At 33.6% G+C, this 26,110-nt stretch overlaps 1 protein-coding gene across 4 annotated transcripts in view; it reads right to left on the bottom strand.

Annotated features, from left to right (window-relative positions):
* rerea (arginine-glutamic acid dipeptide (RE) repeats a) overlaps window positions 1-26,110 on the bottom strand; it is a 338,260-nt gene that overhangs the window by 106,723 nt on the left and 205,427 nt on the right. For all 4 annotated transcript variants that reach the window (XM_039755537.1, XM_039755539.1, XM_039755540.1 and 1 more), the window contains exons 4-6: window positions 13,546-13,651; window positions 11,950-12,046; window positions 9,897-10,001 (exon numbers count right to left, since the gene is read on the bottom strand). In XM_039755537.1, coding sequence (XP_039611471.1) covers window positions 9,897-10,001; window positions 11,950-12,046; window positions 13,546-13,651 — 308 coding nt within the window. The remainder of the gene's footprint in view (window positions 1-9,896; window positions 10,002-11,949; window positions 12,047-13,545; window positions 13,652-26,110) is intronic.

Genomic DNA, 26,110 nt, shown 5'->3' with positions numbered 1-26,110 from the left:
AGATTATTCTATTTAGCTATGACACTGTAACATTTAGTCGTGATAAAACAAATCAGTCTTTACTGCTCACTCTAAAGTGCCATGTAGGCCAGTTTTACTCTTCAAACTGCTTCTGACTTGAGTTTTGCCGTCTGGTAATTAGCAAAGTAATCATATTGTTAAGTGCCATCAAGGACTCCATTGTTGAAGTTCACATCTTCTATAGCAGAGTAATCTGCAAAGCAGTAGACTGAAGTTGAATTCATTTACTGTATTTTTCAGTAAACACCTTACACTCAGTAATCACTCCATCAGAAAGTAATGCATGAAAACGGCTTATAAGCAGAGATTAGATTTATTTGTACCTGCTACCATCAGTTGCTCCAGGTGGCCAAAACACTATTCATGGAAGTCATTAGGTATTCAGATGTTTAGAGGTTTCTTAATTTCATTTTTTTAGAGGAAGAATAATTGCTTATCTCTCAGACAGTGCTAGATTTAAAATAACCCCCTACTAGAGGAAACAAATTACTGATAGACCAGAAGGAGAAGATAGGATATCCTATACCTCATTGCTCATGTGTCAGCTTACTTTACTCATCTTGAAGAAACGTAACCCACTGTCCATCTACCAATGGGAAAACAATGTCTTATATTACATAAAGCTAGACAAAAATTTATTTTCCACACTTTGTTTCAAAGTGTGAGGAACTACCAAATGAACTCTTTGTTCAAAAAGCTCTCTAAACTTGGTAGGTGTGGTGTGTTATTTTGAGTTTGACAAAATGTAACAGTTTTAACATATATTTAGATAACACAGATTTTAACATGGATTTTTGTAAAGTTAAATTGATTCTACAAAACAGAATTTGAGCTGTTCTTCCGTAAAGGTTCATCTTCTATATCAATATAAAAGATGCCTGGGTATAGCTAAGAACAAAAGTACATGTAATTCTTTCTTACACAATATTTACTAAAGTATCCATGTTTAAGACATCTAAAGCATACAAGTTTTGATTTTAAAATATCAATTCAATCTTCATTTAGTAGTTTTCATATTTTAATGAGGGCATGACTTTTAATGTACAAACAGTTGTTGATGTTTTTTTGATTGTGGTGTTTTGAGTCCCTTTTCAGTAATGACAGCAAAACTACTACTTCTCTGGTCATATTTAAGTTTGAGACTCCTTTGTCAATCTTTTCCATTCTTCCGAAGAGTGTACAGATTCCATGCACAGATATACTATTTTAGCCTGTTGATATCCAGGATGTTCTTCCATCTTCCCTTCCTTTTTCAATTTTATGACTACATTTCTCCAATCATCATGCAATTGGATGGGAAGCTTTGGAAGAACAGTAGATACTGTTCATACTGTTAATGCTTGTACTTTTCATCTTACACAGCATTGAAACAGCTAGCAAGAAAAGGCTTCTCTGTCATATAGCCTGATGCAAGACCAATTCAATATACTATTCATATATGTGCTTGCTCTATGGAATTCATTTCCACAGTACTTGTGAAGCAGTCTTCTTGCATGCTTGTAGGTGTCTACAGCTTCTGAGATGATCTTCTGATTGCCCTCTAGTAAACTGCTCCAGGTAATATACTGTAACCTATCTAGATCACAGTCAAAGTTGTTTCACACTGCAACTACAAATATATTAATAAACAAATTACAATATTTGTTCAAGGTTTAACATTCAGGTGCTTTCGCAGACTTGGTGAACCGATTTAAAAGTTGAAGCATTTCAATTTTTTTTAGTTATTTCATCAGTGTCACATTTTTGTTTATTAAATAGTTTTGTAACAGTGAGTCACACACAAAAATAAAATTGATAACAGAAAACAATTACACATGCTAGTAAACTACATTAAATCCATTCTTCTTAATGGCACTTTACAATTTCATTTAGTTAAAAACAGAGCTGAAATAGGCTTGTGGTGTCTAAATAGCTTTCACGGATGGAAGAGTCCAATTCAAATGATGCAAAAATGGCATTGATTGATGTCCTTTTGTTAGTTGTTGAGGGTCTATGACTAATTATAGATAAAATGTGTAAAACATTTTTTTAAAACATACCGGCTAGAGATTTAAAATCTCTACTGCAGTCTCAAGGAAAAATTGTTGGCTACTTCAAAACATGATGGAGAGCTGGTCTGAAGCTTTGCCGATAAACTATAGTGTCAGAAAATATTTTATATTATAATGTGCAGATAATGCAGCCATGAGGTTGTTTTTAGTGTAACATGGATACCGATTGCATATTTGTTCACTCTGTGCTTTCAGAATGGTGCATACATAATTCCTTTTCTCTTACTTTTTTCTTTCTACTTCTAGGGTTAACTTACCTAAAGAAGCAGGAGAAACAAGCCGGTTTATCAGAGAGGTGCATTTCCCGGCATTTGACTAAGTTGTATAAGGAATCTTTCACAGTGAAGAGCGGATGTCAAACAAATAAAAGAGAAAAATATACAAAATATACAAGTTGGCAGTGTGTTGCATAGAATGTTTCTCAGTTTTAAGCAAAATAAGTTTTCAATGGGAGGTTCTGAAATTTGACAGCATAGTACAGCTTGTTCTAATTAAGATATTTTAATGAAAACTGAACCACACCCCACCCCGACAAATTTCGTTGAAGAATTAAATTTGAGAAATTTCAATAAAATCGGTTCACTGGCTGCCAAGCTGTTTCATGTGGACAAACAGATGTGATAATTACATTAGATGTTTATCACATTATATGTGAATGCACCTAAAAAGAATAGGCTATCATCATCAAATCCTTCCATGAGAACCCCAACTACAAACAGGACTGTTTCATTTATGTTAGGTAGATTGCCCAGAGGGGACTGGATGGTCTCATGGTCTGGAATCCCTGCAGATTTTATTTTTTTTCTCCAGCCGTCTGGAGTTTTTTTTTTTTCCCTGTCCACCCTGGCCATCGGACCTTGCTTATTCTATGTTAATTAATGTTGATTTATTTTATTTTCTTACTGTGTCTTTTATTTTTCTATTCTTCATTTTGTAAAGCACTTTGAGCTACATTTTTTTGTATGAAAATGTGCTATATAAATAAATGTTGTTGTTGTTGGTCATCTTTAAATATTGCCACACTTGTGTGTGTCAGGTATAACTTATATGCTTGTTCTTAATATACTGCTTCAGTGAGTGCATCCTGATTCTGCAATGCCTTACAAGTTTATTTTTATTACTGTGCAAAGTAGTGTTACTGTCTGAGTCACCTAGACCTACTGGAGTGATTTCTTTCTTCTGAAGCACGTTTTTAGAGCATTACAATTATTCAAGTCACTCTGAGCATTACTGCATCTTTGACAGCTTCAAATCTTGCATTGGATTCTGCAGATTGCTGTCTCTGAAGCTAACTGCAGTTTTTGTTTTGGCTTTTAGCTATGACTTGTCAAACTGTTTTTGGTTTTCAGATGTATCTCTTCTAATTCAAGAAAATGCCTCTTTTTCAAAGCAGCCACATGAGCAACAAGTACTGCATTCTCTGCCTCCTCGATTGTAAGTGTACTAAATGTGATGATTGATGACATAAGTTTACTTTTTTTTTTTTTTTACAGAAACTTGAGAAGCACTATCAGCAGAAGTAAAATTGTCATCAATTATGAGCGTACTAAAGTTATTTGCAAACTCATCATTTACCATACTGGAAGGCATTTTAAAACCTTTACTTTGGCATACTAAAAAGTGCTGATGTGTTTGCCAAACATAACCTTTTGAACACAAGTGTGTTCAGAATCTTCAATGTAGTATTAAAAATGTGTGCAGCTTCTTTCACGCTTCCTCTTTCATTAATAAAAAATAACTCTTTATTTAGCTCAGTATATTCTAATCACACTGGCATCAAAGTCAATTCCAATTACTTAAACCTAATTAATTAATTTTTCTTAAAGTTTTCAATGTCTACCATTAAAGTGGAAATCTGATTTTTTTTCATTTGCTTTTTTACTTTCTTGTATATAAAGTACAAGGACAGTATTGTAATCATCCAATAATCATTGAGATTTTGATGAATCTTTACGTTTTAGACCTCCCTGACATTCTTGTTTACGAAGTATAGGGAAAGTATTAGAATCCTCCAAAAGATTCAAATCCAAAATTTAATGAATCTCGACATTCTAGACCTCTCTGAGTCTGAAAACACCATTTTTGGAATTATGTCTGTGTGTGTGTGTGTGTCTGTAAACATGATAATCTGAGTACACTTTCGCTTAGGTCAACCAAATTTTGCATACAAGTATTAAGTAGAAAACGCCAATTTCTATCAACTTTTGGGCTATTTCCGCTAACCAGAAATGGTACTTTACCTTTTATTCATGCAGCTGCAGAGTCTGATTTATTCAATTTTACTTTTATAATAATTGTTCAATATATTATTAATTTGATTTGTTGTTGATGGGTCTTTAATGTACATAATATAAAACTATAATCATTGTCTTACGGTTTACTCCTCAAATATCCATCCCCATATCTGAGTATATGGAGAAAGTCTAGGGGAGAACATTCACAATTTTTTTCATATAGCTTCTTGAAGTAGTACTACCCTATTTACACCATCACTTGGTGATAAGTGCATAAATCAAATAGACATGACTAAGTAAGTCACAACTCTTTTTCTTATTTTATTCAGTCATGCAAAGGAGGATTGGTGGTTTGCCTTTTTTCTGAAAATCACCTCTCATCGAATAGCATGTGCCAAGGCAATCAAACACTCTACAGGACCTCTTGCATTCTTCATTATTCCTTTCCCTTATTAATTTCTTTCATTTAAAGTTAACCTCTCAGTTAAACAGGAATTTCAAATTTAAAGTGCAGCTGTGTTTTTTTTTTCCTGGTTCACAAAGTCAAGCAGCTATCAAGCTGACAAGGTAGGAACCACAATAATTCAAACATAGAAAAAAAAGATCCCAAAATCAACAATTAAAACAACAAATCACAAAAATTCAGGAAAAAGTTATAACACAAAATAAAAATGGAAAAAATGTTTCTTATTGGTGTTGTTAGTTACTTAAAATGCCTCTTGCTAAAAGTGTCATGCAAACAGAATGTGATACAAGGCAAAGTGAGCAACAAGACATTGTTCCAGGATTATGGCATTTGGACCTTAACTAGAAAGAAAAAAAAAACACACTTGTGGTATTTTAGAGTTACCATATTAGGCACCAAAAAGAAAAGAAAACTAAACAAGAAAGAGTAACTACATGTTCAATATTTCCCTGGAGAGTCTCACATCAGTCAATTTTTGATGTTCCAAATTTTTCTACATAAATCTATTATCTGGTATTTTAACACAAAATTAGAAAATATAAAGAAATGTAACTGTAAATATGAATTATTGTTAACATCTCAAAATAGCCTTCCTTATCCCATATTGTTTCTTGGAGGTTCTCAATTCAAACTAAATAATTACTGTGACAGAACAATTTAGGGGTAACCATAGATAAATTAGTTTGGTTTGCAGTACACATTGAAAGATAAAAGCATTTGTTTTAAAATGTAATTAAAGGACTGCTGAAATGGTCTATTAAACAAGCAGAATGTTCCAGGCGAATGGTTAAAAAAAATGGCTGATGTAATGTTCTTCCATGCACCTAGTAAGACTTGCTAGTTGGCACATGCAGAGATTTCATAACAGAACAAGGACTGAACCTCAAGAGATATTAAGCCTTTTATTTTACCAAAATACCCGCGCTTCGCAGCGGAGAAGTAGTATGTTAAAGAAGTTATGAAAAAGAAAAGGAAACATTTTAAAAATAACGTAACATGATTGTCAATGTAATTGTTTTGTCGTTTATATATATATACACACACATATACATACATATACACACACAAACACACACATATAAACATATATACATATAAATATATCTACACATATCTATATATATATATCTATCTATCTATACTAATAAAAGCCAACTACCAAATTTCGTGAAGATGGGGCCATAAATAAGAAAGTTCAACAAGGCGGACGTTGTCGACCGTTATGTGTAGAATTTCAAAATGAAACCTGCTTAACTTTTGTAAGTAAGCTGTAAGGAATAAGCCTGACAAATTTCAGCCTTCTACCTACACGAGAAGTTGGAGAATTAGTGATGAGTGAGTGAGTCAGTGAGTGAGTCAGTCAGTCAGTGAGGGCTTTTTGCCTTTTATTAGTATAGATAGTTTGTGGTGTATGCTAAAGCATCTCCCGACTTTTAACCAATCTGAGTATGATATGTAAGTAATAATTCAGCGCTGTTATGCAGATTCATTTGTTATAAAATAGACCTCTGCCATTATTTCTCTAACCATTCTGATCATGCTGTAACAGGCTGCTGTGATGGATGCTCCCTCTTCAGCATGGAGCTGCAAGGGTAAATAAAGGTCACAGATGAACAAAGTTTGTCCAGCCTGATTATTGACTTAGAGATTTTTTCAAACTTGTCCTGGTACAGGAGAAGTTTTGTTCTTTAATTAATGTTTGATTTCTACCACACTAACAAATCATTTTATCCTGCTTCTGCACAGAACCAAACACAGTCCTGTCTGCTATATTAAAATTAAATCCAACACTGCAAACGATTAATTAATTTGAGACCCATGGGACACAACCAAACAACTTGGAGACAGACAGAGGAGAGGGCTAAAAGACCTAGGTATGACAAAGCAGTAATGAACATGAAAAATGGAAGAGCTTTTGTCAAGGGAGATTTTGGGAAAGAATGTGTTTTAGAGGTTGCTGAGGCTACGTCCCTGTACCCTCCTAAATCTAATATGTTCAAACAAACTCATTTACTGTGAAAATATAGTAACTCACCGAAGGGATATATGTCATAGTACATAACAGCAGGAAAAGCATAACACTTTCATGATTTGTGTAAGACTTTCTAGTGACTTTCACTTTTCAGCTGAATTAACGGTTGATTATTCAAGGTACTTGAATGTTTTACTAAATAAAATAAGTTTACTACTGACACAATCAATTAAATATCTTACATTTATTAAAGCTTTAACTTAAATTCATAGTTCTGAACAGTGGTTGAAAAATTCAGTCATGGGGCCCACCAAGGCAGGTGTTTTTTTTTTTTTGTTTTTTTTTTGTTCCAAGCAGTTTTCATAATCAGTTAATCATTTTAGCTCTTAAGAAATGTCATTCTTTAATTAGGACTTTTTTCTCATCTTATTCTGCATTCAGCAAAGCACAGTAATATGAGATTTACATTTATAAGAAATTTTAAAATATTAGTATTTTTGCCATAGCTTCAAATGCTTAACTTTTGGTTGTATTTTCTTATTAACTCACATTATATTTTCTATGGAGGTAAAGTAGCTACCTATATTTTATCACGGTTATGACGATTAATGACAAATATAGTAAATAGCCATGTGCGCCCAACTACGTTACACGTGTTAAAGTTGTGTGTGAAGGGCTCCCTGTTTAAACGCGGCTGCCAGTCGTGAACTGGGCCCTTCGTTGCACAGCATTATGATTTTTTATAAGGGAAACAAAATTACAAAAGAAAACCCTTGGACAATGATTTGATTGGAACGGCCCACTCGGAATCACTGTCCGAATAGTAATTATGTGGTGGTGTAGGAGCATTTCTGCTTTTGTCCGTTTACAGTCCGTCTCGTTTTCACGACGCTATTGTTTCCTCTCACAATGTCTTCTCAACCTTTCTCCAATCTCGCAGGTTGCTTTGTGGTAATCCAAAGAGTAAGGCAATATACACAGAGAAATGGTTATAAAAGGGGGACACATAGGTATCCAGGCTCTTTAAAGCATAAATAGGGATCACTTCACTGACATGTGAGCAAGCCACGGTACAACTGTGAGACATGCAGCACTCGCCGGCTACAATGTAACAATAATAATTTTCGGAAAGTGCCGTTATGTTGTCATTCATTTTACCCACTGTCTTTCTTTCATTCATATGTTACGTAGACACGTACCTTTTATTTTCGGCAATTTCATTCTCTAACCAGGCCTCAGGAGCTAACCAGCATAACACTGTCCACCACCCCTTTCGTTATTCCGGCACATTGTTGACATCCGTGAGTAACAACATACTAAACTGGAAGGTGGTCAACGCAAGCGTGGAATTCGCGGACAAACAAAGATCAAGATCTAAATGAAGATTATATATAAAGAAAAGATTAGTTAATTTAAAGCACAACAATTTGTTTAGTTTGAATGTCTGTTTTGAGGTGTGGCTGGAGTACTACAGTCTTCAGTAGTATAAGCCTGGAGGAGATTCTTAATGCAATGCCTGTGTTTTAGCTGTCTCTCTACTGCCATCTAGTGCTTCTTCTTCTAATTCTTTCGCGGACAAACAAAGATCAAGATTCAAATGAAGATTATATATAGAGATAACAGGGCAAAATGACACTGAATGCCAAAAGGCTACAATTATTTTGGTGTCATACCCATTACAGTGCTGTAGCAAATAATAGCCGAAATAACCATTAAACATCAGGAACAGCCAAAAAACCTTAAAATCTGAAAATCACTACATAAACACCCAAAAAATAATACAAATCATGATGATTATTAACATTTAAAAAAAAATAAGATAAAAAAAAATAAAACACTACATTACCCCACTGTAAATATATAAATGTTTGTTACTTTCCAATAAAAACAAGTAAACTCAATTTTGTAATGTTTGGATTGACACCAAAATGGACAAACTTGGAAACAGTAGTTTATTAAATTAAGGTTGGAGTCCATTTAAAAGCAAAAGGTGGTTGGGACAAAAATGGGACACCATGACTGAATTTATAAACACTAATCTAAAACACATGATCAGACATCTCCTTCCCAACAAAACAAGTAATGTGGGTGGGAGACTAGCTGTAAACTATAAAGTTAATTACATAAGAAAATTTAGAAAAGTTAACATTATACAAAGTTATTGTCTGTTTTACATGCATTTATCAATCTTTAATATTGTTTTTTATCAGTATGCTGCTGCTGGAGTATGTTAATTTCCCCTTGGGATTAATAAAGTATCTATCTATCTATTCATGAGCTGCACCTTTCACATATACCCATCAAGCAACAACATATGAATCAGAAGCGTATCATACATGCATTTGCCTCTGTACAAACAAATCAACATTTGACCTTGTAAACTATAAATCAGGCCCAAGCTGGAACAAAGGATCATGGATAAAAAGGAAGAAAAAAAAACCCAGAAAATTAATAGAAAACATTGTTTACCATCAGTGAAAAAAATCTGAAAAAGGTATGAGAATTTAATGGTTATTCAATTAGGCAAACCTTGCGTTAATCCTTGCTAGTCACACGTATATAAATAAGAATGTAAACAGATATAGATCTTTAATATGAAATATTTGAATTCTCAGATGACCCTCCTAAAAATTTCATATTTAAACAGCCTTGTCTTTTAAAATGAGTTTAGCTCAATTGTGTCCTGCAAGTCTGTGTGAAAAACGATATCTCCTTCTCTGCAAAATGCTATTTACTTTTCTTAACAACATTTGATATAATGGTTCACTGAGACGTAAACTTAGCCAATTTCAAGCTCCTTGTCAGGGATTATCATCAGTCAATTACTGCCTATTTTACTTTTTAAAGGTTTTGACTTTAGTTGAAATGGTTAAGAGAAAAATGGTACAAAAACCAGAAGGCACAGTAGTTTTCGGAGATCAAGATTAGAATTATGATCAAAAAACACAAAATACCACAACTGTACTTACATCTACCTGGGTCTCATCAGAATAACACATCTTAATTATGCTAAGTTAAATTATTAGAAAACCACATCACAAAGCTTATATTTTGATTTGACACTAAGAAGAGAAAAATAAAAGGAGACAGATCAGTAGAAAGAAGTTCATAACATCTATTTAGAAACATGAATGTTTACACTTGTTTCTTACCTTGTCTCAGGATTATATCCCAATATATAGAAAAATGAGTCAATTCTGGCTTTAAACTCTCTTGCAGCAAAAATATCAGAAAAATGGGCAATATTACATTTCCCCCTAAAATAATGCAAAAAAAAAAAAAAGACAGATCTTGTCACTCTAATTGAAAAAAGAACAAAGCTGTTTATTTCCTTGCATTAAAAGTTATTACTAATATATATTATTTTATGTTTCTCATTGAGTTTCAAAAGTAATTAACAACTTAAGGTTAGCCAGCAAAAAATCTACTGCTTTTGGCAAAATAAACAAATGGTTTATACTAAGATTACATAATACATTATCATATAAATTATCTAAAAACAGCAAGTTAATGAAAATACTACATCTGTATGTAAATGCACAAAATTTGCTAAAGAAAATAAGCAACTTCAATATTTCGTCTTTAACAACAGTACTGATATACCAAGATGGTTTCTAGACAATGAGCAGAAAGTCATGTGAGGAAAATGGCCAATTAAACAATTACTCACTCATATATTTAAAAATTTTGTATAGTTATAAAAGAGATTATCAAAGGAAAAAAGTTTTGATGGCTTTTGTTACATATGAATATATATATGAACACATTGCTAGGATTAATCACTATCATATGTGTTAAAACCTCAACAATTTTTAAATAGATTACATTTGTTTATTATGTAAAAATTATATAAACAACAAAACGGTTAATACAAAAGAAATAACTCTTTAATAGTATTGTGCCTGCCCATGCCAACACTAATGCAAGGTCTACGAACAATTTGGCAGTACTGTTATTCATGTAACTGAGATTTTACAGTCATTAATTACACTGGAAAAATCAATTGTATCTGTATTTGCAGATATCTCTTCAGTGGGTTAACTAGTTAGATAATTATTCTCCACCAGCTGTGTAAGCCCATGCTGTAAAAAGCCTGTTGTCTATCAGCGGCTAAGCGAGTTTTGCTCTCCTTGGAGGTATCTTTTGTTGATGTGCTCACCTCACTTGTGTATCAACAACTAAGTGAGCTTCTCTCTTTTCTCTGCGGTTTCACTTTGGCTACAGAGTTGCTTTCTTTGAGCTTCATGCTGTAGCCTCGTACATCTGGGCCGGACAGATAGACACACACACTTTCACATGTAGACATTTATATATAAGACTTTAAAACAGATGCACACCTGTTTCTAAGCTGTTTTGAATGGGCTGGACTACAGCTTTAAAACTTGACTAATTAATGTATACAGTACTGTATAATAAATTCAATGCACACAAATAATTTAAAAGAAACACAATCTTTGTGTCCTAAACTGGGTAATTTTGACACATGGTCATATACCAGTCACAGAAATTCATTCTGAACAGCGTCTTACTCCATTACTGAGTACACTAATATTATACAACAAATCAAAATAACACTGGGCCAATTTAGACTATCCAGACAATTACAGAAAAGGACACCAGTGTTTGTGTGTTCCAAATGGAATCAATACCATAAAATAATGTACTGTATACTTTAGCCTTAAGTTTTGAATAAGAATATTACAGTACAACGGATACATTTGCGAATATTAGAATACATTTAAGCAGATATAAAATAAAAAGCATATGCACAAACATTAAAACCAGTCAAGCATAAAGAATGAAATTTGATGAATTCCACTCTAGCCACACATTCTAGCTGGAAGAAATATATTGTAAATTGGGAAGGAAAAAGTAATGGGCTATTCAATTTAAATTAAACTGGACTGTATTATATACATTCTGATGCGTGTTATTTTTGTAAGGAGCAAAGGTGTTCTGAAACACAAGCCTTCCAACATTCCCAAATTAGCACAGTACGTTTACAAACATTTGCTCCAAGGTGGGGGAATGAATTAACAGGGTGATACCACCCTATCTTTTAAAACCTATAGATCACTTTTAATATTGCTACTTATATTAAAGTAAACTCCACTAATTATTAAATTTATTGAAAAATAATTAATTGGTGTGCAGAAAGCTGTTTAAAGTTTTGTTTTTTTGATGGAATTGCTTGTTTTTACTTGCCTGAGTGCAGCAGCATGGTAAGTGTCCACATAATCGGAGATGAAAAGTTCTCGGCTTTTAATAACTGGGTCCATTATAACAAGATCACGGCCTGAATCTGTGAAAAGGAAAATAATCTAAATTCAGTGTATTATATAACCAATCACAACAAACAGTGTAATGGACAATTGCACCCATGATTCTGACAGATGTTTTATGTCATTTGAACACGAGAGGGAAAAGCAAGGTGAGCAACACTTTAAAGGTCTATCTTCTCTTACTCACAGAATTTTCATAAACTGGAAATATTATTCTTCTAATTAGACTTAAAATGTGTGCATTTAAGTTTCAAATAAATCTTTATAGTGTAAATCTATTTATTAAAGTATTTCTAAAAAAATGATGCTGAAGAGACTTTTTCTCATCTGTGCAGCATACTCCATGAAAAAAGTTTCTTTTAGTAATTGCTTATAAGACTCCAGTAGAAATTAGAAAAATAGTTCAAAGTTGAACTGCACATCACCTTAAAATCCATTGATTAAAACTGTCAGGGTCTCCACAGCATTGGGCACAAGGAAGAACTAACTCTGCGCATCTCAGGAACGTATCCATCCTCACAATTATTGGGCCAATTTAGAATTGCAAATTAAATTAGCATTGATACATGAGAAGAAAATCAGAGAAAACTTACATACAGTATACAAAGATAGTGACAGTATGAGTTTCTCCATTGTGTTACCTATATAAACTGTATTAATTGAAAAGAATGTCAGCAATCTTCTAATCATATGCTAGCATTCAAAACCACGGATGGGAAATCTTGGAATATGAATAATTAAAGGTCCATTATAAATAGTGCAATTCTTCATAGTAAATGGTCTTATTATATTCACATGTTCTATTTAGATGAAACTTTTATCTATTGTATAGAATAAAACTAATTAAACAATTTGTATATTTCTATAAATTAAATGTTAAAAGATTAAGTGAGGGAGATGTACACTGAGTCAGTAGCTGAAACTCAGGCCTTGATGTCAGCCTCCAGGCTACTTTAATAACAAAGCAAAGCAAGTGTAAGGTGACTTCTAGCCTGGGAAGTCCTAACAAATTAGTGTTTATTTTATTTAGCTTCATTACCACCATTCCTCAACACAAAGCACTTTTGGGCGCAATATACAATTAATAATCTAAATTGATCAGTACAATATAATGATCAAATCAAAAAATGCAAGAGTAATGTACCCAGGAGCAGATTTGAAGTATACCTAATTTAACACTTAACTATCTGTGTAGGACACCTGGTATTTTATAGCAAATATCTGCTTCTGTAAAAGGATGAGAGTTTATGGTGAACAGAGTCAAATAAAAATGAAGCCAGATTTAAAAACTACAGCCAAATTACACTGGGGGGGAAGTTGGATCGGATTTAAGGATATCCAACTCTCTAGTTCACAGAGGAGGTTGTGTATATAGAGGAGAGCAAGTAACTAGGCTGGAAGCACACTGTACAAGAAGTGGGCAGTAAATGGTATTAATATGGTCTTCACAAAAATATGAGGCAACAACAGCATTTCACAGTTTTAAGCAGTTTTGTTTGTTGTTTTAAATAGGTCTTACCATTTTCATTGTTCCGATCCTGAACAAGGTGTTGGTAAACAGAATCTGGCACTTCAGACTGACGATAGTACCACTTCACATTCATCAGGAGATGGTCACGTTTACTCTAAAAGAAGTGAGAGAGAGACTTATTTAAAATACAATTTTAAAATCTTTTTCCTAAAATTAGCAGCATTTATTTCCACTCAAAACCAAAAAGTTTAGGTATTTTAAATATACAAGCTGAACATGTTTCTTTATGTGCCCATAAACAAATACTGGATGAATTTAATCATTTTGGGCTATGTTGTGCCTGTTTCATCTTCACCATGGTTGTTGGCATATACTGCACATATATGACCAGCAGGTGGCAGCACTGAGTCAGAGATTGCAGGCTGAAGAGAAATAAAACCAACGCACATCCCCCTCCTCCACTACAGTTCTGCTTTGCCTTGAGTAGTTTTAAAACAAGATTTTCAATTAGATATTTTAATCATCAACACAGAAGCCAAAAAAGAAAACTCCCACATTCCACTTTCTTTAGTGCTAAGATGGTGGTAATATTTACATTTTTGTTCCTTGAATTCTGATACTCACTACTGAAGGCACTATTAAAATAAATTAAAACCATTATATCACTTCATTTTCCTGTTTAAGTCAAGCTCCATGAAGTTATTATAGGACTACCAAAAATATTAGATCACTTGATTTTATTAACATCAGAACTAGATGGCTATTTATATTCACAAAATACTGTACTAGTAGCATCACCTTAAGGCTGACTACACACACACACACACATCATTCTGAAGAACTTAGTGATAAAAGTTTCAAAACACGCTGCAATAAGCAGACTGCCAAATCTCATTATAAAACATATCTGGTTTCATTAATAGTTTCAAAGGCTACTGTTCATTTCAGATTAACAATAATCCAACAGTTATTTGCATTGTCCTGCAGTTATCTTCTATATGAACAGCATCCCAGTGCCCACCAACCACCAGTCTGTGGGATTTGAAGACGACTGCAGTTGCCAAATAAAACATACAAATGGAAAATGCGCAGCTCCACACATATAATGAGATGAAGCTGTCAGGTAGAAATGTATGCATTACTGTGCCACCCAGAAGCAAAGATACTATACAGTCTGAAATTAAAATGTCCATTAAATCATAAAGCTGTCACATATTCTCATTTTACAATACTACAAACTACAAGTTTAACTGTTGAATGAAGCGGATTACAAAGGTTTCACAAATTCTTTTGTTTGCTGGAAAGGACTAGAGCTGTATTTGCTTCTTTTGAATGTAGCAATTAATTAAGTTACAAATATATGCCTAGAGCAATCAGCTTCGCTGCCCTTAACTTACTCCTACATTGCAGGGTTATTGATTTCATAATGTACGGCACAAATAAATTAGCACGTTTAAAGTAAATGCAAAACAGTGAACTAAATGTGGAAATTAAATCGAACTAGAACAAGAAAAACATGATTTCACATTGTACTAATAATTATAAAACTACAAAACTATAACATTTACATTTAAACTATAACATTAAAGTTGCTATGAAAATTAATCTCAAAGTCCATGACCTTTTTGTGCCCTGCCTGAAGTCTAGAAATGACTTTTTCATTTCCAGACTCTAATTGTGTTTACTTCTTGCAAACACCGGATCACTGCACTGAATCAAATTACTAAGCATAAAATAAAGCATGAAGAAAGCCAGTTACATTTGAAGGAGGTGCAGAGAGGCAATAATAGTAATATTTTAAAAGGAGTGCTGTTACGACTTCGTCACTGCGCTTAACATTTGCTGAACATGTTTACAATAAAAATTTTTTAAACAATAACAGAGGGTAGCTTTTAGCAATGAGTAATCTTTGGACAAAAGGGTGCATCTAAAGGACACTGTGCTAAACGAAAATGGAACCCAAGAACACCAAACAGCACTGATCCATAAAAGTGTTAGGAGTTGAAACATGATACACACATGAATGATTCACCTTTAAACACAAAATGAATTAATGCCATGTCTAGTCGGTTACTTATCAAAAGCTTCTTTCCTTCTTTTCAAAGTAAATGTGCAATTATAGCCATAATATTCAACAAATGTTAATATGCAACAAGCACATATGCACCTTTGCTAAGTGTTAATAAAATCAAACAGTATAGTTCAGCTTAGCTTTTTGGTCTCTGACATTTATTAAAAAAAAAAAAAACACCCACAGCTGACAATGAGCTGAACTGCATACATGGCGAGTCTTAATTTAATTGTTAACATATGTCTAGCATTGTACTCTCAGCAGATCTCATTTTTAATTTGGGTGAATCAGGAGCCTATTCCTGCATTAAGCCATATGTGTTTTTGCACGCTTTCAGTTTCACAAAAGTGACAACAGAATCTCAGTGCATTTTAAAAGGAAAATCAACTGTAAACCAGCCATCTGAAAAGGTTAACACTATAGCTCTTATAGAAAAATAATACAAAATCAATCCACAACAGGAAACCAATGATAGCTTTGAAATGTTGTGACCAAGTGCCGTGCATACTGCATACAGGAGGTCTAAATGGATCAAATATTTCACAAAGACACTTTAAAAGAGTCTCTTTTTTAACCTAACGGCTAAATTCTGATGAGGCCAACATTCAAAAGGAGATCCTATCTGAATGTTCTTGCTTAAATTGTAGGTTTTATTCTTGATGACCAAAGGTTACATGAGATCAATATTTAATCTTATATATCTCAGAGCTAAAATATATCGAAACAAATCTAGATTTAAAAAAAAAAAAAAAAGTTTTGCAAACAAATAACAACACATGGTTTGGTTTCTTAATGGTTCAGCTCAAGTACTGTGAAACAATTAATATACTCAATTCATGTGAAGCAAAATTATAGACAAAACAGCTTCCTTAATTTGCAAGGTATATTTTTCAACAATTTTAATACAAATCAAGAATTAAAAACAATATATTTTTTAAATCTCCAAGTGAACACCATGCAAGAGTAAATACAAATTACTTTCTGTCTATCAATTTGTTGTTACAATTCAGAGTACTACATACACTCTAAGTATTCCAAATGGACATAAAAAATGAATAAAAAAGCTGAAAGAAATGGCAATAGTGAAAGAAAGAAATGTACACTATAAGAACATCTTTTCAAAATCAGATGTTCAGTAAAAGATGTTTTTATTTTATTATGAAAGAAAATCAACAATGTTTAATACTATACACCAAAAAGGCCTGTACGAATTGTAAACAGAAGTTGCTTCTATATGAGTGGACCAGCTGACAGATTTCATTTGTCAAATGAGCAGTAATATTATATGCTTAAAAAGCCAAAACATTGTTTCTTTCTTTTTAAAATGCACAAGTGCAGCTTTTTCTTTACGAGTAGTTGATAAGTTATAATGTTTAAAGGAAGATGTGGAGTTGATTTAGCAATCTGCTAAACCTACAGAAAACCACAATTAAAATTGAAAACAACTTCATTGATGTGCAGCTGTTAATTGAATATTCCATCATCTACACTCTCAGTAAACAAGTCTTTAGCTTTGTAGTTTCTGCTCCTACACATTGGGATTATAAACCATGAGCATTCACAGACATTACACATGTACTGACCAGTTTTTTATTGTCAGGCTCTCTCTCTGTGCCTTGTTCACTCCCTTTCATTACCCCTACCATTTAGACAGTAAATCTCAACTAGCTCTGAAGGCAATCTGCCCATCTGTCATCTCAACTCCATATTCAATTCTTTTTATATACTTTTTGATAAACATTTGGCACGTGCTAATTATTATCTCCACTGCATCAAAACAGTTCTATATTTTAGTTCTTTCAATTGCATACTGTACATCAAAGCAAAAAAAAGTTACTTTTCACAAAGGTTTTTATCATTTTGTACTTGTAATTTTAATTTAAATCCACAGACTGTGAGCTCTGTAAACAATTACTGGTTGCATTATAGCAAGAACATAAAAATGAAAAGATGACCTAAAATAGTCATCTCTATGGGTAACTTTCTTTTAGATATACAGTGATCCCTCGCTATATCACGCTTCGACTTTCGCGGCTTCACTCTATCACGATTTTTTTCTCATACACGCTTACGTCTCTACGCATGCGCTTTCTGAGAACTTTTATCTAAGCCCTACGATGGCTCCTAAACGTGCTGCTTTTTCTAAGCCTTCTGACAATAAAACTAAGCGCCGAAGGAAGATGCTTACTATCCAGGAGAAGGTGAAACTCTTGGATATGATTAAAGATGGCAATACCCTACAAAAGCCTCCTCACGTATATGAAAAGATAGCGCCAGCAACTGCCTATCAAGATGTTCTTCAGCTGCGCACCCAGACACCCACTGCCTACTCCTAGTACTTCTTCACTGAAGACAACAACGCACCTGCTGAAGATACTGCACCACCTCTGAAGACTCTCCTACTGAGGTCGTGCCTTCACAGGTTAGTGGTTTTGTGTAATTAAATGTACAGTACAATAATCTACTATATAAAAGCGTTCTGGGTTGTTCTTCCATCCCGTGAGTGCAAAGCGTAGTGGTATTCCGCTTATTACAGATTTACTACTTGCGGCTTGAGGTACGAAGCGACGCGATGTGAGCAGAGTTCTGGTGCTCTCATCGTTCCCTTGCTTTTGTGTGTGATGTGCTGGAAAAATAGACAAAATGATTTCTCTGGAAATAATTAATGGTGATGGAGTGCAAATGCCTCACCGCGTAGTAAATATCACGGGAGATGGTGCTTGCTTATTCTCATCTATAGCTTATTTAGTGCATGAAACTCCGTCTTTAGCGGTACAGATTCGGGCTGACATTGTACGACTTTGGACAGGCACTTGAGGGGATAAAAAAAACTTTCGGGAGATGTTATGAATGGGCACTTTGATGTTCTCATTCCCTACACTTACATGCCTGATGTACACATGGAGCGCACAAAAATTGAGGATAAAAGTCGGTCGCCTTAAAAGGCGAGTGCCTAGTAATATGATATTTGTAACGTCTAATATGTCTTATTTTCTCTTATTTTGTCTAATATATTAGGTAATACGAGTGTAATGGTGACTAAAGGTTATTTCATGTCTAGAGGGCTCTAATAATGTTAAAAAACGTATTTAGAAGGTCGTAAACAGGTTTTCTATACTCTAACTGCGAAAATATTCGATTTATAAATAAAGAATCCTACTTCGCGAAAATTCATTTATCACGGTAGAGTCTGGAACGGATTAACCGTGATAAGCGAGGGTTCACTGTAAAGCTTTTAAATGAATTTCTGTGATTTTGGTAATTACACAAGGTATTTCCTAGTTAAATATTTTCTAATTTGAACATCAGGTGCATGTGAAAAACATTTACTTGATTACAGAATTACTCAATACATTTATTGGATCAACCATGGTTATTCTTTTATACTTCATTAGGATTATTTACCTCTGACAAGTTAATGAATGTTTCCTGATGATTGTTTATTATAATACTGTCTACTAATATATGCAGTGGCTAGCTTCTGAATTATTTATTACTGCCTCACTAACTGCTTTGTAACTAATTGATTGATAAAGTAGAATTATTACAGTGAGCAGCAATAACAACACTGAGCTCAAATATTTACTGAATTTGTTTTAGTGTCCTCTATCAAACGTACAATAAATTAAAGCTGACTGAATATTGAAAACTGCAGAAAGGTTACAAAGGCATTAGCATTCATGTGTCAAATGTAACTATATATACAATCCTTGTAAAGAAGAAAAAAAAGTTGGATTTTTTAACCAATGCCATTTGCCTGGATTAAGTTCATAAAATGGATTGATGTATGCAATAATGTTACCGTGTTAACCGTTATGGATGTAATGAGAAGTCAAGCAAAATGACGTTTATTGGCTAACAAAAAAGATTACAATATGCAAGCTTTCAAGGCAACTCAGGCCCAGTCTTCAGACAAGACACAAGTTGGTAGAAAAGCTGTAAGGTAATTTTCGAATGCCCTTTTTTAATTGAAAAAAGCTTAATCCTTAACCCTCTGAAGAAAAATGCTGCAAATCTTTCTACTAAAACATGTAAGAAGAGAAAATGAAAATGAAATTTGTGTTTATGGTTTATCTCAGTGTACAAAGTTGACCACAATAAACAAAAGGCCTTTGATTGAATGCAGTAATAGGAAGCAGAAAATGAGAACTCTTGGTTAAGCCAGAGATAATCAATCAGTTTATTCACTCATAGAAGAACTGAGCTGGCAATAAACAGCTTGAGGACATCAAATAGTTTTAACTATCCCAGCCTCTGTGATCTATTTGGAAAAAAACACAAGTATAATGCAAATAAAGACAGTGATCTTTGAGTTTTGTAACCATAACACAGGTTAAAGTCATGTAACCTGGTGCAGCCCTATTTTCTCTCTCTAGTGGCTACTCTATAATTCCTTCAGATGGGTCATCACTTGGCTATAAGCTTACTGTCAAATGGGCATGGGACTCCAAAATTAAAATTACCCAACACAAAAAAAAATTAAGTAGGCAAAATTTTTGTCCCAGTATAAACAATGAGCTTTATTCAAGCATGCAAACTCCAGGCAAACTCACTTCTGTACTTAATTCTGCACACAGAAACAGAGAAACCATGTCAGCAATACCTCAGGATTTAACACAATAGAAGAAAACTGATTACACAGAATTATTTCTTCTTATTTTTGCAGGCATTTCATCATTACAGTATTAGGTCCTAAGGCACACAGATGTGTATTATGTGATGGAGGACTCAAGCTCATCAGTAACTTTGACAGTTACATACAACAGCTTTGTGGCATCAGTATTGCTTCAAAATATGCTTTATTGGCCTTCTGCATAGCTGGCAGAAAACTGAATATATTGAAACTAATTATGGCCTAAAAGAATTATGCCTCATAATCATTAGCTCAAAAAAGCAGCTAAGTATGACAAAATGTTTTTATTGCACGCTGCAGTTTTAGATGCACTGCAAGCACCCTTTGCCTTATCGTAATCCTGGATCTTGGCTGTATGCTACGTTGTGCACCTCTTGCTGTGTCTCAAGTCCTAAAGACCCAAAAAGATCTGGCTGGGTCTACATTTCTCAAAGAGTCATCTTCTCTCTCCTGAACATTTTCTTTGCCATGTGAACAACGAAATCTGCTTTGAAGCAATCATTCCACGATTATGAGGCTAGAGAAACTGCACAGCAGTGATGACTGAACAAAATGCAAATAGCCATTGCCAATAAGGTAGCAACTACAGTATGAATCTCCCTTATTAACAGTTTTAATAAGAGAAGATTCAATTTTAAATGTCATTACTGGTTAAAACCTATTCAAACAGAGACATTGGATGACCTCTTTATTCCTAACTTATTTTTTATTCAGCCTAATAGTTAATGCTTTGAACTTTACAAAGCAAGGCTGATGTTTCAAACCACAGCAGTGAGTTAACTCTGCCAAAACTCTAACTCTGGAAAAGTGGAAACAAATGTATTATGTTATAAAAGTGGTTTGGGATGGTTCACTAAAGAAAACAGCTACATAAAATCAAGTTTGACTGTTTAAGTAAACAGTATTAACTTACTAAACTTTTTATTCTGCAATATGTCCATTCTTAATATGCAGCCATTCTGGAAGAGAGCTTACTGAAAGTTTTACATTTAGGCTTAACGTTAAAAAAAAAAAAAAAATCAGTTTTAACATTTCCTTACCAAGCCAATCTGTAGGGTTTATAATTTGCAGTGCAGCAAGGTAGTGTTCAGCTACATTAGGGTTACTCACCACTGAGTGAGAAAAAATTGCATGTTAGCTAACATGGCTAACTAATTGCCACTGAAGTTTAATTCCAGTATCTTCATTTGAAATTTTTAATTTACAGGATCAGATGAGCCCATTACAGTGTGTACTTAGCTTATGATTCATAAGATTAAGGAATAAGCCTACCAATATCACACAGCTATACGTATAATTTTACTTGCATTCAACCTACACATTATATACTTTTAAGTTGAGAAACACAAATTGCACCCCTATTTCCATATAATATAGATGTCTAATTACTGGAGAAAATTTGCTGTTTATCATGTCATTGCTAAAATAATCTTGAAAGAATCAAAGGAGAAGGCATTACATGACTTGAGAGAATGACAAAACCTAACTAAGTATGGGAGGCAAAAATTACAAACATTATTCAGGCTTGAATGTACAAAATGTAAAACAAATCATCTTAGAGCTACCCAACTAGGACAACAGAGACATTATTAGTAAGAATCAAGGGCACAGAAAGGCACACAGATGCTGTGCAGATTTTATGCCTGAACTACAATCTCTGCCGAGCCCATCTGTGTCTTTATTGCTAAAGCAGGCTATCCTGTTAACAAAATGTATTTTATTCTGCAAACACTGCAAATCCCTCTAAAAACAAGCAACTGAACATTACGCATTTGGTGACCTAATAGATATAATAGCCATATAAATAATGAAAGATAAATAATGAAAATCATGACAATCTAAAAAAAAAAAACCAGTCTGTGAAATTAAATAATTATTCATTAAAGCCAACACTTGTTTAAAAAAAATGTGGCTTTCCTATAACCAGAGTCTTTAATTAGAACGTTATTGTGTGAATAGAATTCTTACTTCTCCATTGCACTGCTTCACTGAAACGGTCCTCAGCTGTGAAGAATGAATATCTCTGACCTCACAAGGGGGTGCAAACTGCAGAAGCATGAATCTAGTTATCTATGCTTCAAGGCTTGTATGCAAATTCAACTCTGAGGAATAATGTTTACCAATCTAGAGAGAAGGTCCATCTGCCTGACTGTGACTTGTTTTCCCTGATGTAATTGGAAATAGAATAGGACAAGGGAATCACCTTTAGGCATCTAAATATTCAGAAGTGTGTTACTGCAATAGCAAAGAGGTATTTTCACACTTCTTTCACTGCAGGTCAAGGGTCACGGCCCTATAACCCACACTCCTTTATGTACAAAATGAAGCCCTTCTGCTCTACTACTTCATTCCTATTTTATGCACCACACTGACCAGCTGGATTCTACAGATTGATGTATTTAAACCTACCACCTCTGCAAGCTAGTTCAGCTGCACTTAGAAGTAATTTCCTTTATGCAAAGGTAGAATGGTCTAACCTATCAAACAGCCAAAGGTACAAGTAGTGAGTGACACAGAAAAGCTTTAATAGAGCATTACACAGTAGGCATTTAACATATCCAGATATCTAGCACAAAAACATGAAAATGCAATATTTCTGAAAGAACAAAAACATTTAATAAACAGTTTCATATTTTGAACTCCTATCATCAATTATGGGAACTAATACAGTGTACCAAATACCAAAAAATTTCCTTACTGCTACATATTGTATACCTAAAGGAAAACTTATCACCAAGTCCTGGTGAAGCAAAATTCTGGACTGAAAATCTCTGTGCCATCTAAATATATGGCCATTAGTTTATTACTTTACATTCCAATCAATGGACGTTTATCATGGCACCAGAGACTAGTAACATGTTGCATGTTGGTCGGACATGTAAATAACATTTCACTATACTCTCTATGTGTGAAAATACTACAACAATAGTACTGTAAAAGGTGTGATTCACATATGCACCGTTTTGTTTTGTGTGTTGGACCTTTCTGGAAAACAAATCTATAAATTAAATGAACAAGAAAAAACACAAAGTCAAACATGGAGTAACTGCACCATAACACATTAGACTTACTGTATACATGTAATTCAATGGATCAGGCCTTGATTACAAATGATGTTTTGTATTCAGTATGCTTGCAAGCTGCTGATTGATAGGTTATTGATAACACTCCACAGAGCTAAGCTTCATTTGCATTTCTACTGCTGCAGCACATGCAGTATGCATTGTAAATTATACACTATCTCTGTCAGATATAATAAGATGACAGTTTCCTAACAAATAGCTATCTTAGGAACACATTCAATATGCTGTGGCAATTTCTCCACTAAACACTCACAGTCATTACAACCCCCAATCCTTTTTATAATTCTCATGTTAATTCTTTCATGTTACACAGTTAAGAGAAAAATACAGATATTAAATAGAAGCCCATTGTTTAATTCTATAGTCTATTTTAGATTGTAATTTTAGAACGAGATGAACATTACGCCTATACCTCCAGTATATAAACTCTATATTAGTTATGTCCATAACCAATATTTAAACAACTGCCTGAAGCCTCTTTCATGACCAATAATTAAATGCGCAAGGATGTCAGATTAAAACAAAGACCCATAATTACGTCTGCTGTTACAATACAGATTCAATTCATATTATGCTCATCTCTTCTTTGATTTTTTCTTTTCTTTTTTACAGCATATCAACAGTCAATAGCCTAATCCTTGCCATGCTACATGCACTTCTGCCTCAAAGAGCTTAAATGATGCTCACTTGCCTGTAGGGATGTCACAAGGACTGATACTTTAGCAACAAATTAAAATACAACACTACTAGGTTTTGACAGTATCAGTAGTACAATGTTAAAGGAAGTAGCAAACTCATGTCTGAATGCATGTAGAGGAATGACTTTGGGATGGCCAACAATATGTAAGAAGGAAAATTATATGTATGTAAATGCCTGACAGTAATAATGCAACAGAGCCATAAGACATGGAACCTGGAAAGAAGCATCTGCAGCAGTGGGAAGGTGGATATACAGAAAGGCCAAATGGACACTGTATTAGAAGTGTTATAAAAATGATTACAAATTATTCAGAGTTGATTTTAAATAGCTATGAATTGCAACTATTTATTGGCATCAATTCCTAAAATCAGAACTAGCTTATCATAGTATGAACGAGATAGTTACTAAAATTCCTTTGGCTTTTTCAAAAACTGAGGATTTAAAAAAAAAATAAAAAATCATAAATGTAATTGGTGTAGCTCAGATTTATTGCCATGTGTGCAAGTATATCAAAATTCTTGTTTGCATGCTTGACCAACACAAACCACACTGCTACACTCCGGCACCAGGAATCTCTCACCAGTACAACCAAAAGAGAGAATACTTCATATCCACCGGAGTTCCTGAAAGACCAACACCCTGATTTTATACAAAGAATGAGCTTCAATTTATGTTAACATTACTGTATATTAACTACAATTATAATGTGTAGTCAAAGTCTACTTATCCAGAAATACTGCATTTCAGAAATTATTAATCCAATGGAGAAATTCAGAATGTTAATTTAATCACGAGACACATACTGACATTATTTTTTGCTTAAGATGACTGCTATTTTGTTTCTTTACGGGCAACTTTATCTAAGAATAATGATGGCAATGACAATAATAATGCTATATATGTATTCTGTGTATGTTTAATACGACTAAGTGCTTAATTAAGTTATTGGCTTAGAGCTTTTTGAACCATGCTTACTGTTTATTTAAGTTTCAATAGAATATAATGTAAGGCTTTTACACAGATTTTTAGACACATGCTTATCACCATGTCAGAAATTCTGGTTTTGCAATCTGATTTTATAAAATAAAAATAGTGTGATAGCCCATGGAAATTCCCAGCACAGTAGGAATTTTCCTTTATAAATCAAGCAGACATTTTATTTTTTGTTCATATAAAGTTTTTCTTTTTTTTTTTTTTTTTGATGAATGATGAATTTTTATTTGTCCCCAGGGGAAAATTCTATCTACTGTGAATTGGATTTCTGTTATTGCCATGGAATTGAATGGGTATTGAGTATTATGTATTAGTATTGAGCATTATTTCACTGGTATTGGTGTTGACTACAAAAACTCATACTGTGACATCACTGTGTGCTGGTAGTTTATGAAGGCACAGAAAGGGAAAGAGGTTGAATATATATTGTTGAAATCAAACATTATATGTCCCAAGTCATCTAAAATCTGCTTATATTGTAGCACTAACCAACATTTAGAAAAATTAACTTAAAAATCAAAATGTATCTAATTAAATTATTTCTAAGTTTCCATTTCCTTATATGTGTCTACAAAAGCTAAGTTACTTTAAATTCCGTAGGTCTTTTCAACATATCTCCAACATACATACACAAGGAAACAAACACGGTCAAGACACAGAGGGGACACTCCTATGGAAGTATGAATGAAATACAACAACAGAGATAGTGGTTTAAAATATTGACATTAATAACAAATCAAATACTCCAGGAGCATGGTGTCTCATTCATTAAACAGTTTGATGACTTTATTTCCAGCACTCAAAAGTGAGGAACAGATGAAAAGAGGGATAAAAATGGAGACAAAGCAGTTTCATTAGGATTTCATGCACTTTTGTTGCAGAGCCCTAATTAAAGTTTGTTAAAGTAGACACCCACATTATATAAAAAAGAAGAAAAAAATAAGAACTTCAAGATTAACTAAATGCATGCATATCACATCTGCTTAATCACAAAACCTTTAAATATCTATTTGCATATAAATATTAATTCAGTCCACTGCAACATACTTTTAAAAGCATTCAGCTTTACAGAATCATTTAGCAAATTAAAACTAATTACAATAAGCAAGATTTTAAAGAGGAGAAGATAAAAG

Source organism: Polypterus senegalus, chromosome 6 (assembly GCF_016835505.1).
Source record: "Polypterus senegalus isolate Bchr_013 chromosome 6, ASM1683550v1, whole genome shotgun sequence".
Taxonomy (NCBI): Eukaryota; Metazoa; Chordata; class Cladistia; order Polypteriformes; family Polypteridae; genus Polypterus; species Polypterus senegalus.
The sequence above is the reverse complement of the archived record's forward strand: the minus strand, read 5'-3'. Positions and strand labels throughout refer to the sequence as shown.